Source organism: Petaurus breviceps, unplaced genomic scaffold (genome assembly GCF_028583685.1).
Source record: "Petaurus breviceps papuanus isolate PSGF00001 unplaced genomic scaffold, PetGlider_PUasm1.0 208, whole genome shotgun sequence".
In the NCBI taxonomy this organism is placed as follows: Eukaryota; Metazoa; Chordata; class Mammalia; order Diprotodontia; family Petauridae; genus Petaurus; species Petaurus breviceps.
In genome coordinates, this window is record NW_027185852.1 from 12075195 (window position 1) to 12091018 (window position 15824).

At 46.6% G+C, this 15824-nt stretch overlaps 1 protein-coding gene across 1 annotated transcript in view; it reads right to left on the bottom strand.

Annotated features, from left to right (window-relative positions):
• LOC138165271 (phosphoglucomutase-1) overlaps positions 1-13929 on the bottom strand; it is an 82248-nt gene extending 68319 nt beyond the window's left edge. The window contains exon 1 of the mRNA XM_069093416.1: positions 13482-13929. Within this exon, the coding sequence (XP_068949517.1) occupies positions 13482-13727 (246 nt within the window). The 5' untranslated portion in view covers positions 13728-13929. The remainder of the gene's footprint in view (positions 1-13481) is intronic.
• Between the last annotated feature and the right edge of the window lie 1895 nt (positions 13930-15824).

Sequence of the window (15824 nt, forward strand, 5' to 3'; positions counted from 1 at the left end):
GGAAGGAAGGAAGGAAGGAAGGAAGGAAGGAAGGAAGGAAGGAAGGAAGGAAAAGAGAAAGAGAAAGGTCTTTACCCTAAAACACTTTACATTCTACTTGATGAAATTATTTCTGCCAGGTATCCAGGGAAACACAATGATACAAAGAATATGGCGCCTGCCTTCCAGGTTGAGCAAGGCTGTACAAGTGAGAGACTTCATGCTGTTATGGACAGGGTCCTAGATTTGGAGTCCTCTGACCTACCCTGACACTTAAGGTGTGGCCATGATCAAGCCCCTTTACCACTCTGAGCCTCAGTTTCTTCTCCTGTAAAATGGAGCTGCTACCTGAGAAGGTTGCTAGGCAGATATAGAAATTCAATCTTAATTGCTAGAAGGTGCACTCTAATCACATAAAGGGCCAGTCCGACATCTCTGGGTATTAATTCATCCTACTCATGCCAGCACCCAAACATGTTTTCTTCCAAATGTTGCTCCACTGTTGAGAAAGGGGGAGAAAGGTAAGAACTCTCCAGCCCATCCACATGGTCAGGCTCTGCCGACCTCCAATGACTTTCCTGACAATTTATCCCTGGACAGACTTGGGTTCTTCATCCTGTCCAGAGAGACTTTACAGATCAAAATGGGCCTTATAAATAGAGTCCTCTACTTTAAAAGAAATTAATAATAGATGATAAATGTTTAAAAATTAAACAGACTCTGCCTACTTCATTGCCCCTTACCGGGAAGTGAGTGGCCTGAGAGGAGGCAGAGATTGACCAATATTGACCACTTTCCTCCCACACATCCCACTAATGCAGGGGTCGGGTTTGGAATCCGAGGGCTCAGTTTTGTCAGAAACCTCAGGCAGACCCTCTGGGCCTCAGTTCCTTCCTTCTATCATTAGGCTCAGATTGGAATCTGGGTTTCCATCAGCTTCTCCCTTGCCTGGAATTCCGTCCCTTCTCAACTCTACCTCCAGGCTGCCCTGGTTTCCTTCAGATCCCCCATCTGCAAGGCGCCCTGCCCCACCCCACTCCATGCCAGCCAGCTCCTCCTTCTGAGATCACCTCCAGAGACCACTTCCCACCTTCCAAGGACTCATACTTAGCTTAAGCACTCAAGTGGTGAGTGCTTAAGCTCTCACCTTAAGACCTGCCTTCAGTCTCTCCCCCATTAGATGGTAATAAGGGCAGGGACTGATTTTGCCTTTGTGTCCCAGACTTTAGCTCCTTTTTATAAAATGAATTAATAGATTTAGGAGAAAGAATTCCAAGAATTAAGCACCTTGGGTTCTAGCTCTAATTTGACTGCAGGCTTGAAGCAAATCTCTGGGTCTCTAGTCACCTGGTTCAATTCAATTTAACAATCTGCGAGGATGTACCAAGCACCAAGCATCAGGCTAGGCCTGTAAAATAATAACAAAGAGCCAATATTTCTATCTGTCTCAGAGTGTGCAAATTATTTTATTTGATACAACCCTATTCCCATTCTATAGATCAGGAAACAGAGGCAGACAGAAGTTAAATGATTTGCCCAGGGTCACATAGCTACTAAACTGTTGGAGACTCAGCTTGAACTCAGGCCCTCCTGACTCCAAGTCCAATGTTCTACCCATTGCACCAACTAGTTTCCTCAGCCAGATCTAAAATTCTCCCTCTAAAATGGTCTCCACCTTCAAAGAAGGTCAAAGATGTGGTCTCTGAAAACCACTGCCAGCAGGAACCTGGGCAAGAGGCTGTTGCTGGTCCAGTCTATGGCACGAATCCTTTGAGTCATTCAAGGCTAAATCTGATTTGTGTCCAGGGCTCCAGGGGTATGAGTCTCCCAAGAGCACTAATTCTCTAAATCCCAAGGGCTAGGACCCTGGGAGAAAAGACTTCAGTCCTTCTGAAAATTATGTTGAGTTCCTCCCAATTATTTGATTAGAATCATTGGTCACTGATTAAATTATTAAGTTGATTAAAGGTAATTGATTAGAAGGAAAAAGGGATCCAGAAAACAAAAGGAAAAGGAATAAAACCTCACCCTGTCTAGCTGGGGAAGAACCTTCTATCTATTACTTAAGAACTGGGGGATTGAAAATTATTTTTATTATTATTATTATTTTACCATTTAACAAACAGGCAGTTTTCTTATTTATCCTTTGGAGGAGCTAAAAAGGTCCTGAGATTTAATCCAGTTCCACAATCCCCTCCTGGCCTCCCACCAAACCAAGCTGTTCCTCCACACCACCTGTTGCCTGGTTGAAGCTGCCTAAAGGTCAGGTCCGGAGATGCAGCCTGGCCATTTTTAACACAGCCTGGGTCAGGGGAACCAGCCCTGGATCTGAAGTCAGAGCACCTGCGTCTGGATCCTGTACAATGCCTGGTACACAGTAGGCACTTAATAATGTTTATTGTTCTATTTTCATCTAGTCCCATTAAGATCATGTACTAGGCACTGTGCTTTGCTGTGGAAATATAAAGACAAAAATGCCCTCAGGAAGCTGCATTCTTTTGGGGAAAGAAGATGAATGCACAGTTGAGTAAATGCAGATTTGGGGGGGGGGGAAGCTTCCTGGAGAAGGCAGGACTTCAGCTGAGCCTTGCAGGGGACTGGCATTCCAAGAGGCAGAGAGGAGGAGGAAGGGCATGAGAGGGCATCCCCGGGAACGGGACCCCCCCCAAGGTCACACAGCGAATGACACCAGTGCGGGGGGAAGGTAATTCTGATCTGTATTAGTGGGGGGAATCACAGACAAGTCCCATGGGGCAGTCTTAGTTTCCTTATTAGTAAAATGGCAATATTAATATCTGTACTACCCAGCTGACAGGGCTGTCGTGAGGCCCGAGTGAGATGATGTGCTGTGCATGGAGGCTATTTATAAACTTCAAAATGTCATGCATAAGCCATCCATTCATGGGAATAATCAGATATAGTGTCAGGCCCATAGTGAGGGGCTGAAAAGGAAACATACCAAAAGTTTTGGTGCAGAAGTAAGCTACTAATTCACCAAGACAATATACATAATGGCTACAACATTGTAAATACAAAGTATCTAAAAACACCTGAACCTGCAGAACGGGGCATACACTGTCAGACTTGGTTGATGTTTTGATCAGTTTGGATGAACAGCTTTTTTCTCTTTCTCTTTCACTCTTTGTAACAAGGGATGGCTCACTGGGTAGACAAATGTGGAGGGAGCACCAGGAAGGAAGGTGACCATGGGGTCAGAGGATTATAGATTTAAAGTCTAACAGGACTTTGAAAGTCCTCTCATTTTACAGATGAATACACTGAGGCCCAGAGTTATGAAGCGACTTGGAGAAATGACAGAGCTGGGATTTGAACTCTGATCCCCTCACTCCAAGTTTGGTGGAAAATTTGAAGGTTTTCAGAAGGACCTCTCTGGTGAACTTAATGGAGGGCATGGATAAGAATGGGCAGGCTTGGGGATGAGTCCCACCTGCCTCTGTGGAAGCAGTGTCTGAGCTTACAGAGCACTAGAGTCCTGGGGCTGCCAAGGTTCTTCCCCCCCCCCCCCCCTCCCCACCTCAGGCCTTTGAAGCTGCCTTCAGAGCTAGGGGCTCATTCTGTAGAGCTCCCCAGGGCTGGCCAATCCATCATCATTCTGGGTCCCCAGATACCTACCTGATGTCTACAGGATGGCCCTATCCAGCCAGAGCACTGAGTACCACAGACAGAAGGGACAAGATTGGAGAGAAGTGGCCTCTGTTGCCCGGTGACCAAAAATCCCCAAGAGACAATGAGGGGCGGCTCAGTGGTACAGGGCTGAGAATGCTGGAGCTGGAGTCAGGAAGACCTGAATTCAAATCCAAATGAAGAACAGTCCCTGCCCTCCAAATAGGTCATTTCATGCACACGGACCAACCATTCTCTTTCCAAGACTATCTTCATTCCTGTTCCCTATGACTAGAATGTCCTTTCCCCATCATGTCTGCACCAGTTGGAACTTTCCTGACTGCTCTTCAAAACCCACCTCCAAGGCTACCATCTTAACACAGGCCTAACACGGCAAGTGCTTAACAAATGCTGCTTCATTCAGCCATTCAGCCATTCACTCCAGCCTTTCCTGAGCCCCTCAGGCAGACAGCAGCCTTCCCCTCTCCATTGTCTCCACACTGCAGGCATGACCTGCAGAGATCCTATGCCCATCTCCGGAGAAGGGCTGTTCAGAGTTTATGCCCTAGGCCAAACCCACTGGCCCTTCTCACTCTTCATCCTTCTTACCTCTCAGCAAGTCCTGACTCTGCTGGCCGCCCCCATTTATTAGTTATTTTCTTCACCCTCTCCTGCCTGATTCCTTGCTGACTGCTCCTCCCTACTCCTCTTTCCTGGTTCGTCTTTGGGACCTTTACTGTGGGCATCCCCCAAGTTCTGTCCTTAGCCCTCTACTCTACCCTCCCTACCCTCCCTGCCTTGGAAACCCCATTCGCCCTCATGGCTTCAGACCTCATCTCTATGAAGATAACTCGTATGTGTGTATATGTACATATGTGTACACACGTCTAGCCCTCATTTCTCTTCTGAACTCCTCGCCTGCACTGCCTATAGGACAACTCCACTTGGATGTCCCAGCAGCAAAATCAACATGGCCACCATGTGGAAAGTGCACTGGTTTGGGATCAGAGGACCAGGGTTCAAATTCTGATTGGAACACTCTATGCCTCCTGAACCTGCCCTTTGCTTTCTCACTCTCCTCCTTCATCAATGCTATTCATAGAACTTGCCATTTGGAAGAGCTGGACTTCCAACCTCCTGTACAGGAAAGGAATCCCGGTGAGGCCACCCCTCCGGGGAGGGGGGAAACCACACCCTCTCCAAGCAGCCCCTCCCCTTTGGGGTATCTCATTCCCCCCTCCCCTCCCCTGCTTCAGAGCTAAACAAACAAGTCTAACCCCCTCCTCCCTTGGACAGCCAGGCATTCAGACATTTGAAGAGAGCTTCGCTTCGGGCTTCTGAAGTCGTACCTCGCTTGAATTTTATAATCCCAATAGTGTATATTCTTATTAGCTGAGTTTCTGCCTCAGTGGGCAGCACAGGGCACCTTGAACGAATATCACTTAACAAATGTTGATTGATTTCAATAATCCCCCTACATATAATTAGGATCCATGAAGGCAGAGAGGCCCATCTTACCTAAACTCTGCAAGTCCCCCAAAGTCCAGCACAATGTGCACACAAAAGGTACTCAATCAATGCTTATTGAATAGATTGCCCCTTCTAAGATCACTTTGATATTATAAACTGGGGAGCTTAGCAAGTGAATTCAATTCAACAAACACCTTTTAAGTGCCGACTGTATACACCAGGCATCGATCTCGATGCTGGAGATATGAAAATGGAAATTCACTAGAACAACAGGCACAGGTAGGTAATAAGGGGAGGAAAGACAACAGCAAGTAGGAAATCAAGAAGGGGGCTGCCTTTCTAAGAGTCCTGCTCTCTCCCTTCAGACTCAGCAGGCACTCCATTTCAGAGAGGCTGCTCCCACCAATGACGTCATTGTTATCACACACTAGTTAACAAGACACCTTCCTCACAACAACCCTGTGAAGGCAGGCAGTACGATTATTCTGAATCCCATTTTACAGATGAAGAAACTAAAGCTCCAAAAGTCCACTTGCCGAGATTCTCATCCAGGTCTCCCGACTTCAAACCCAACCCTTTCCAGTAAGTCACACTAGTACAGGTGAATAGAGTTTGGAGAATCCTCAGGGATTGATCCAAATGAGATTTTTTAAAAGAGAAAGGTCCCAAAATAGGCTATTTTTTTTGAAAGGCCACCAAGAACGCATTGACCATTACCTGCTCTCATACCTGCCTTCCTCATTGATATAAAGCCTTTGAGATGCACGTCTTTAATGAAAAGTCCAAAAGAGAAGAATTGGGCCTTTGTGGGCAACTTTCTCCAGTGGATGACATCCTTATGGTCACTCAGCTGCCTGAGGAGTGTAGAGGATGCAAGATCCAACTGTGCTCTCTGCCTGTTGACCTGAAGAAAACCTTGACTTGCTAGAGCAAAAAGCATTCTCTCATTTACAGAATTCCAGCACAGAAGGAACCACAGAGGAAACTTTGGTCACTAATTTGCTCAGTTATGATGACAAGCTAGGTATTCAGCAAGGCAACAGGGATTTGCCAAAGGTGTGTCCCAGAAAGGTGCCTTAAGGTAAGAGGCGAACAAAAGAACTTGCTAGGGAAGGTGAGGTTCTCCAACCCCCTGGAAAAATTGTAAGGTAAAATGTCAGGGAAGGAATGCTGGATTTAGAGTCAGAGAGATGGGGTTGAAATCCCAGTTCTGCCATTTGCTACCCTGGTTTCCTCATTGGTAAAATAAGGGGTTTGGTCTAGATGACCCCTGAAGTCCCTATCCAGCTCTAGACTATGATCCAATGACCTTGGCAAGTCAATGAACTTCCCTGGGCCTCAGTTTCCTCATTGGTAAAATGAAGAGTTTGAATTAGATGTTCCTTCTAAATCTATGATCTTATGATAATTATATTTAGAAAACCATAAAAGTCTCTCCTTGGTGACATGCCAAGTATCAAAAAAAAAAAAAGACTGTTCTCCCCACCCTCACAGGGGCAGGACTAGGAGGGAGAACATACTCTGCCTTGACAACAACATGCAGCCCAATGGATAACCCATCGAGACACAAATCTTTGCAAAGACCACTAGACTTTCTAGCTTTCTAGCTGCATGATCTTAAGCAATTCAATTCATCCTAGCACACATCTATTATGTATTAGAAGTGAACAAGAACATTAATTGAGGTAAAAAGAGAAAAGCTGGACAGCTCTTGATTTGAAGGAGCTTCAAATCCACTCTGGTATAGTGGAAAGAATATTGGTTCTGAAGGCAGAGAGCTGAGTTCAATCCCATCTTTGCTACTCCTTGCCTGGGCCAAATCACTTAGGGGCTCTAAGGCCCCTCCCTTAATCCTGTGAGGCTGTAAGGGTTATGGGATTTAAAGATCTTCCATGCCCCGTTGGACTTGCTGATGTAGCAGGAAGGGGCGGAGCAAGAGGAAGCGGAAGCCAAGCTAGCGTTCCTGCGGTGGCTGGCGGTGGTGGCGAAGGTGGTGGCGGCAGCAGCAGCAGCAGAGGCAGCGGCAGCAGCAGAGGCAGCGGCAGTGCGAAGCCCTTTTTGACTTAGCCAGAATTTCTGCTAAGGACTCCTGCTGAGGACTGCCAGGGGCCGGAGCTGCTGGGAGTGCGCTTCCCGGACGCTGGGTGGTTGCTGTGAGTGGGGAGAGGAGGACCTTTGCCTGAGGTAGCCTGTTCTGTTTTAAAGGCTTGAAAATGTGGGTGCTTTCTACTTTATCTACCTGTGCCAATACCATAACTACTCTGATGGCTTTCACTTTCTGGTTTTGGGACTCAGTCTTTTGGTATCTTAATAAATTTTCTAGTTTATTTCCCCATATGGCAAGCATGACGTATTTTGTAATGGATAATTATATCAGCATATTTGTAATTTCCATAGGCATTGTGAATATGGCATTGCTGATACAGAGGCTCAGATTCTCCAACAGTAAAATGGAGATAATAATGTTTACACTACCTAACATGGTTGGAAAGAAAGCTCTGGAAAATCTTGCCAGACGACATAAATGTACGTCCTTATTGTCACTGGGTGAGGGTTCTATCTAGATAATAAACTGGGATCAGTACTGAACAAGAGAAGGGAATTGGCTGGCATTTAAGAAGCTAAACAGACTTTGCAGTTATCTCAGACTGCTCCTGCTACCAATGCCCATCAGTTCAATACCAAGACTCTGCTCCTGGGTAGTTGATAGAGGGCTGGTCCAAAGCAAGAAGACCTAGGCTCATGCCACCTCTGTAACACTACCCCTCAGACCCTCAAGGAACTCTCTGAGATGATAAACTGCCAACAAGGTAGCAATCTGCACTACTGAGGGGGTGTTCCTCACTGGGAACATGACAACATCACAGATTCAAACAGTCCTGGTGGCATTATATGTCTGTGAATGTTGGAGCACCATAATCTCAGAAAAAGCAAAATAACAGCGCAAAGACATGTGGTGAGTGTCAACAGGCTGTGTGTGATGTGATTAGTGAATAGGCAGTGGTACAATCGGTGCTATCCAGGCTACGGATGGCCATCCAGCAAGTCAGAACAGCAAAGATCAAAATCAACCTCAAACCAGAAGGATGAAGAGAAGAAACGAGGCATGAAGCCTTGGTCCCAGAGGAGAAAAGCAAATGAATCTCCCTCCTATAGCTGAAGTGGGAAGCTAGAGGCGTGGAATGTTTGTCAGGTGTAATCAATGTGATGGTTGCTTTAGCTGAACTTGTAAAAAAAATCTTTGTTACAAGAAAAACCGTTTAAGGTAGGGAAAGGAGAGGGGTATATTTGGGAATCAATGCGATATAAAAGCAAAAGATATGGAATGAAATTTAAAGCCAGTAAAGAAAGAGTTCAGTTATATCAAGAGAACTGTTTAAATAAACTGATGCCCTGAAATGGAAAATGGATAAGGAATTGACATATACAGGGAAAAGAAATGGAATGAGTGTCATATTCTTGGGCTCAAAGATCACTGCAGACAGTAACTGCAGCCATGAAATTAAAAGACACTTGTCCCCTGGAAGGAAAACTATGGCAAATCTGAAGATCATACTAAAAGACAGAGACATCACCTTGCCTACAAAGGTTCATATAGTCAAAGCTATGGCTTTTTTAAATAGTCATGTATGGCTGAGAGTTGGACTATACGGAAAGTTGAGCACTGCAGAATCAACCCTTTCAAATTGTGGTGCTGGAAAGCTTTTAAAGAGTCCCTTGGACAACAAAGATATCAAATAAGTCAATATTTCAAGAAATTATTTCGGACTATTCACTGGAAAGTCAAATAATGAAGTTGACACTGAAATACTTTGACCACATATTTGAGAAGACAGGACTCATTGGAAAGACACTAATGTTGGGAAATATTGAAGGCAAAAGGAGAAGGTGATGGCAGAGGATGAGATGGATAGTGTCATGGAAGCCATGAACATGAACTTGGATAGACTTTGAGAGATGCCAGAGGACAGAAGAACCTGGCATGCTATGATCCATGAGGTCATGAAGACTCTGACGTGACTGAGTAACAAAAACCACAAAAATCACTATTCGCTATGGAAGTTTACCCAGTGCCAAACAATCACCATAACCAGGCCAAAAGAGCCTCAGCCAGCAAACACCTGATTCTTTGCTGGGAGGAGAGACACAACCAAGGGCAAAACCTAAAACAACCTAAACTACTTCTCAGATCTTCCTGAGGATGGTGGAATGTTACAAGCAGCATCACCCTTACAAGAGTGGAAAGTGGGAGGGGGAGTTTGCAGAGAGCTTGACACTGTAACCAATTAAGCCAGATTGTCCCCAAAGCATCCAAAGATAAAAGTGGAAAGAGGACACAGACAGAAGAAAAAGTGAAACCACCTGTGCACATGTCTGTGAGACACCATGTCCTCATCAAGAGCTTAGTGAAGCCACCGTGTTTGAAATCTCACATTCTAGTCCTCCATGAGAAAGTAGAAAAGGGGCACTGAGGAAAACTAAGACGCTAAGAACAGCTGGGGCTGGTGCCTACAGATAGTCCTCAAGGGGACTGGGAACCTGTCCTCAAGAAGCTCACATTCCAATGGCAGGAGAGAGAAGGGGGGAGGATGAGAGGGAAGAAGGAAGGAAGCAAGAAAGGAAGGAAGGAAAAAAACTGCATATATAAGATGTACGTAAATGGGAATAGTATAAAGGGAGAAGGAAGAAAGAAAGAAGGGAAGAAGGGAGGAAAGAATGAAGGAAGCAAGAAAGGAAGGAAGGGGCAGCCAGGTGGCTCAGTGAGTAAGAGTGTCGGGATGACCTGGGGATCAAATCCAGGCTCAGATACTTAGCACCACACCCAGAAATAACTGGCCCTGTAACCTTGAGCAAGTTACTTAACCCCTTAAATTGCTTTAAAAAAAAAAAGGAAGGAAGGAAAGAAACTGCATATATAAGATGTACGTAAATGGGAATAGTATAAAGGAAAAGTAACCTCAGCAGGAAGGCACAAGCAGTGGGGAAGATTAGGAGAGACTTTTGCAGGTGAGATTTTAGCTGGGATTTGAGAAAGCCACAGAAACCAGGAGGCAGAGATAAGGAGTGAGAGCATTCCAGACAGGGGGCACAGAGAAAATTCCTGTAGTCAGGAGATTGAGTGTTTTGTGAGAGGAACAGCTAGTGTCACTATATCATAAAGGACATAGAGAGGAATAAGGCGTAAAGAGACTGAAAAGCTAGGAAGAAGCATGGCCATAAAGAGATTTCATTGCCAAATGGAACATTTTATATTGAATCATGAAGGCAATATGGATTTACTGGAGTTTGACTAGGGAGGGTCACATGGTCAGACTAGCGCTTTAGAAAGATTAATTTTACATCTGAATGGAGAAAGGACTAGGGTGGAGAGACTTGAGTGAGGAGTGAGGAAACAAACCTGAAGGCTATGTCAGGTGATGACTTGGGGGGTTGGATGAGTGAAAAGAAGGGGCCATATACTAGATGTGGTGAAGGTAGAAATAGAACCTCGCCATCGTTTGGCTATGTGGGATGAGTGCCCATGAGAGGCTGAGGATACCATGGACATTGTGAGCTTGAGTGACTGGGAGGATGGTGGAGCCTTCAACAATCATGGAGAAGTGCAGAAGGTAGTAAAGTTTTGGGGGAGAGGGGAAGATAATGAGTGTGAGATGTCTATCCCCCTTGGAGAGTCAAGCCTGGAGGTCAGGAAAGGGGTTAGGGTTAGATGAAGAAATGTGAGAAGCCCTCATCACAGAGGTGAAGATTGAACACATAGATGTTGGACATTAACTGAGTTAGTGTCCAGGGAGAAAAGGGGCCAGAACAGAGCCAGGGTTAAGTGGGTGAGACCAGAGGCAGCTCTAGGAAAGGGTGTGGAGGAGTAGAGTCAGGTAGGCACAGAATCAGAAGAGCAAATAAAGTACATGGAACAAGAAGATATAAAGAGATAGGATTCCTCACAGAGAACATGGGGGATGAGAACTTGACACTTGTGAAATCTCAGATCTACCAAAGCACAAATAAATAAGCAGGCCATGCCAACCACAGCCAAAATTCTCTTCTAGATTCCAAGAAAGGAAACAAAAGCCTTGTTAATCAAATAGTTATATAACCTCTGAGGTGGCCTGACTGAGAGGAGGGAGAGCTGGGCTTGGAATCAGGAAGACCCAAGTGCAAATTCTGCCTGAGATACTTTAGCCCAGGACCCTGGAAAAAGTCTCTGGTTCTGAGGCAACACACTAAGGCTTATTCACTAAAGCACAGCTATTCAGTATCCTCATAGTTGGTCCATGTGGAGTAATGGAGAGGAAGTCATTTTCTTTTTCATTTTTTAAGTCTATCGTTTTAATTTTTTCAATTAACAAAGATTACTTTAAAACTAATCTGTTCCTCCCACTCCCTGTGTCCAGAGAGCTACTTTTTGACATCTTGGAGTCAAGACCTTGCTCTGACACCTCAGTCACAGAAATTTCTCCTCTCCCTGCCCTGGACAGCTCTGTGAGACTCTGAGCTGCATATCTGTTGTAGGTTTGCAAGTGGTGAGCTTCCAGTCCTTTAAAACAGCAACCAAAGTGGACAGTTATCTGAAACTACAGGTGCCCAGGGGTCACTGACAACCCAGAGAATGGATCCATCTGACCAGATTGAGGCAGAAATCAGGATTACAGCAACTCTGCCTTCTCGCTGAGACTCAATTTACTTCTCCATAAAATAGAGGTAATTATAGGATTATAGAATGAAAATACGAAGCCTTGGGCCCCATCCAACAGAATTTCTTTATTTTCAGAAAGGAAGCAGCTCAGAGTGTTGAGGTTTAAGGTTTAGATGAGGGTGCTCAAGACCCCAAAATATCAACATGCCGGGTCCTGCCAAATGAATTAGACTCCAAGTCTTCTCTCAGCCAAAGAAATGCAAAGTTTATTGGTTCTCCTTAATGAGTAGACTCTTAAGGAATCTAAGTATATGTGAAGCTTGTATTTACAAGCAGACCAGAGTAATCTGAAACAGTTGAGTCTGCCTGGCCGCTTCATGGAGGCTAGATGGAGCTTATATACAGAAGAATTGTGGGAGAGCTCTAGGGGTGGTCTAGAGGAGGACTTTGGAGAAGGTCTTGAGGAGGAGTGAAATGAGGTCAGACTCCAGTAATGAGATTAAGGGTGGGAAATAGCAGAAGACAGCCTGGAGATTACAATGGAGAGCTAGGCCAGTTTTTAAGGGTAACAGATTTGATTATAGATATCTTGATAGAATCAAGGATGGGGAGTAGATGCACAATGCAGGGATAGCCTAGTAAGAGGAAGAGATTTGGGCCTACGGTAGCTATAATGAAAGGCTTATGGCCTCAGGCAAATGCCTCATCAAATGGGGATTCAATCAGAGTTCAAGGGTTTCCCAGAGCCTGTACCCCATCAAGAGAGAAGTGACATTTGGGTTCTACTCTAATGCACAGAATTATCTATGTGAGTGCCTGTATGTGTGTGTGTATGGGGGAGGGAGGGTTAGAACATGTTCAATGTGAGCTGTCTTTAGGGAGTGGATGATAAGGTTGGTCTTTACGAAGAGAGGCCAAGTTTAGATTGTAAAGGCTTCCAAGAAAACCAAAGCAAACTCCCAATTCGAGTGTACCCTGAGCTCTAGATCAGAAAAAAAGTTCCTAAAAATGCCAGGTGACAGTGCTCTTTGAAGAACCCTGGCAGCAGGCCGTTCTCTAGGAGGAATCCCTGGGCACCGTGTTACTTGGTGGGGCCCCAGTTCTTGGGCTCCTGGCCTTGCTCCAAGCTTGGGGCACCCAGACCCCAGCTCATCCTGACCCAACTGGTTCTTCGGCCTTGGCAGCAGATAGCAAGGCCTTCCCAGTTCGGCCCGGAATAGCTTTCATTAGGGTGGTGGAGGGGAGAGAGGAGAGGGTGCCTGGCCCGACCGGGGCTCCCATCCCCGGAGCATAAAAGTTCCGAGGGGTGCTCTAATAAATATGGGGAGAGATCCAGACATAAGGCCGGGGATGGGGTGCGAGGCTGGGAGAGGGAAGAGCTCGCAAACCCGCGAACAGAACGAGCCAGGAGGGGAACAGGGTGAGCACGCTCGTGCCCCAGTCCTGCCGGCCCAGGGCCCCGGCCTCACCCCAGCTCGAGGTAACACTACCTCGGGGAAAGGTTACTTTAAATGTCAAAGGCCTGGGGGCGGGGGATGGGGAAGGGACGCGGAGGAAGGGGCCGCCCAAGGTGAAGGCTAGAGCCGGCCCCAAGCCCCGCCCCTCCCGCTCCGCCGTCCCCTCCCCCCACCTCCGGCCGCGGGCCCGCCTGGCTCCAGCCCACCCGAGCTCGTGGGGGACGTGCGGGACAGGGAACGCGAGAGGAACCTCGGAAGCCCACGGAAGGCGCCGCGATCGAGGCCTGCCCGCACCCACGCGCGGCGGCCCTCCTCACCCCGTTGGCCGCGGCGATGCGCACAATGAGCTGAATGGCCTCCTGCATGTAGAAGCGGCCGTCGCCCCCCACCACCAGCGTGGCGTCGGGCCGCTGCGCCGGCTCCACCGTGGCCAGGGTGCTCTGAATGAAGTTCTCCGCGTAGTGCGCGCTCTCCTGGAACACGCGGACCCGCTTGCGCAGCCCGCTCGTGCCCGGCTTCTGGTCCGGGTACGCCTTGGTCTGCACTTTCACGATCTTCACCATGGTGCCCGGCCTGGCCGCCCTCCTGCTGCTGCCGCTGCTGTCCTGTCGCCGCCGCCGGCCTCAGCAGCTGTTCTGGAGCGCGGCTGGCTGGGTCACACTCCCACACCCTGGACACGGCCCTCCTTAAAGAGACAGCGACCAGGGACCTCCCCCTGTCTCGAACCACCCACCCACCAGCGAGTGCCAGGAGGGACACAGCACTCATGGGTGGGGCCTTCCCTCCTCCCATCAACCCACACTTCCGAAACCAATCCCCTACACACCCCGCAGACCAGAGAAGGGACAGGGCCTCAGGAGCACGTTCTCCTTTTGGGGGGCCTGGCTATTTTCTGCAGGAAGTGTATAAGGTGTCCTAGTAACCAGTGGGGTGACGGAAGGTCTTTGGGATTTGGGCTGAGAATTTCCCTGAGAAGTTTAGGAAGAAAGCTCCATGACTTCAGACCTTGTTCAACCTGGAGCTGAGCCTCTCTGGGTCTCAGTTTTCTCATCTGTAAAATGGACCAGATGGCCTCTAAGGATCCTTCTGGTTCTTAATCTGTGATGCACCAAGGACAGTGGCAAAGGTGCCTCTTTCAATCTGTGTGATCTTTGGCAAGTGATACAGCTAGGGTTTGAAACCAGGTCCTTTACTGAGAACCTTTTCCATTGTCCCTGATGGATCCTATATTTAGAGCTTCAGAGACAATCAGTCAACAATTTACAACAATTGTAAAGTTTTGAGGTTTTACATATTTTATCTTGGCAGGTAGGAGCTATTATCCCCATTTTACAGATAAGGAAATTGAGGCTGATAAGTGACTTGCCTGAGCTCTTACCTCTTGAGGGTCTGAGGCTGTCTTTGAATTCGGGTCCTCCAGGTCCAGTCTCCCTCTCTGCTGTAGCACATAGCTGCCTCATTATTAAGCTCCTACTGGGTGCCAAGCCAAATGCTAGCAATACAAAGAAAGGCAAAGGACAGTCTCTACTCTGAAGGGATGTCATCACAGTCTAGGTCACCTACTTCAGCCCCTTTGTTTTACAGATGGAAGAAACTGGGGCCTAAAGAAGGGAAATGACTTGTTCAAATTCACCCAGACAGTATCGTTTCCCCTTCCCCTGTGTTCTGTTTCCTTACCTCTAAAGGGAGTTGAGTCAAAGGATTTCTAAGGAAACCTCAAGCTTAAAATAGGTGGTTCTTTATTATTACTCCCTAGACAAATATTCAGGGAGTGTGTAACTTTCTCCTGGACTTGTCAAGTGTGAAGTAACAGAGGATTAAGGGCAGGAAGGAGCATAGGAGATAATGCCTTCCCTGAGGGAGTAGGAAAAGCTCTGGGTTTGGGTTCCACCACTTTGCCTTTCTTGCTCATTCCCCTTGGCTCTCCAGGACTCAATTTTGTAATTTTTGCAGTAAGAATGGTGCTTTACCTCCTCAGGGTTGCTGTGAGGACCAAATTAGTTGATGAAGATAAAGGGTTTTGTAAACCATAATTAACAGTAGCTAATATAATAACAGCTCACATTTATATGGCACTTACTGTATGCCAGGCATTGTGCTAAGTACTTTATAGAAGAAGCCTGGGAGGTGGGTGCTCCTGCTATTCCCATTTTACAGATGAGGAAATCAAGGCATGCAGAAGTGGAGTGACTTGACCCGGATCACCCAAATATCTAAGCATGTGAGTCAGGATTTGAACTCAGCACTCTGCTCTGTGGCATCACCAGAGGCCTCCTAAGCGTTATAATATATGCTTTCAGTGTTGAAAGTGAATTTTAAGGAAAAGTTTGTTCTTTTTTCTTTCTTGTGGCATCTCTGATACATATTTACATAGTCATGCCTCTTTGAAACATACTTACTAGTGATGCTTCTGACAATACTAAGTATCTCTTCCTTTACCACCGTTTCCCCTAATTGCTACAAACAAAAACTCAGAAGATCCCAAATTTCCGAGGAAGTCATTTTATCTTGTCTGATAAAGCACTTGGTATGGCCACAACAAATGCTAATTGATTAACTGATTAAGAAGGTACCATTTTCATTGGTCTACTGTAAATGGCTAAGCTTACAAGGACACAGTCTTTCCCACATAACAAATTACCCATCCTCTTTGTTTTAAT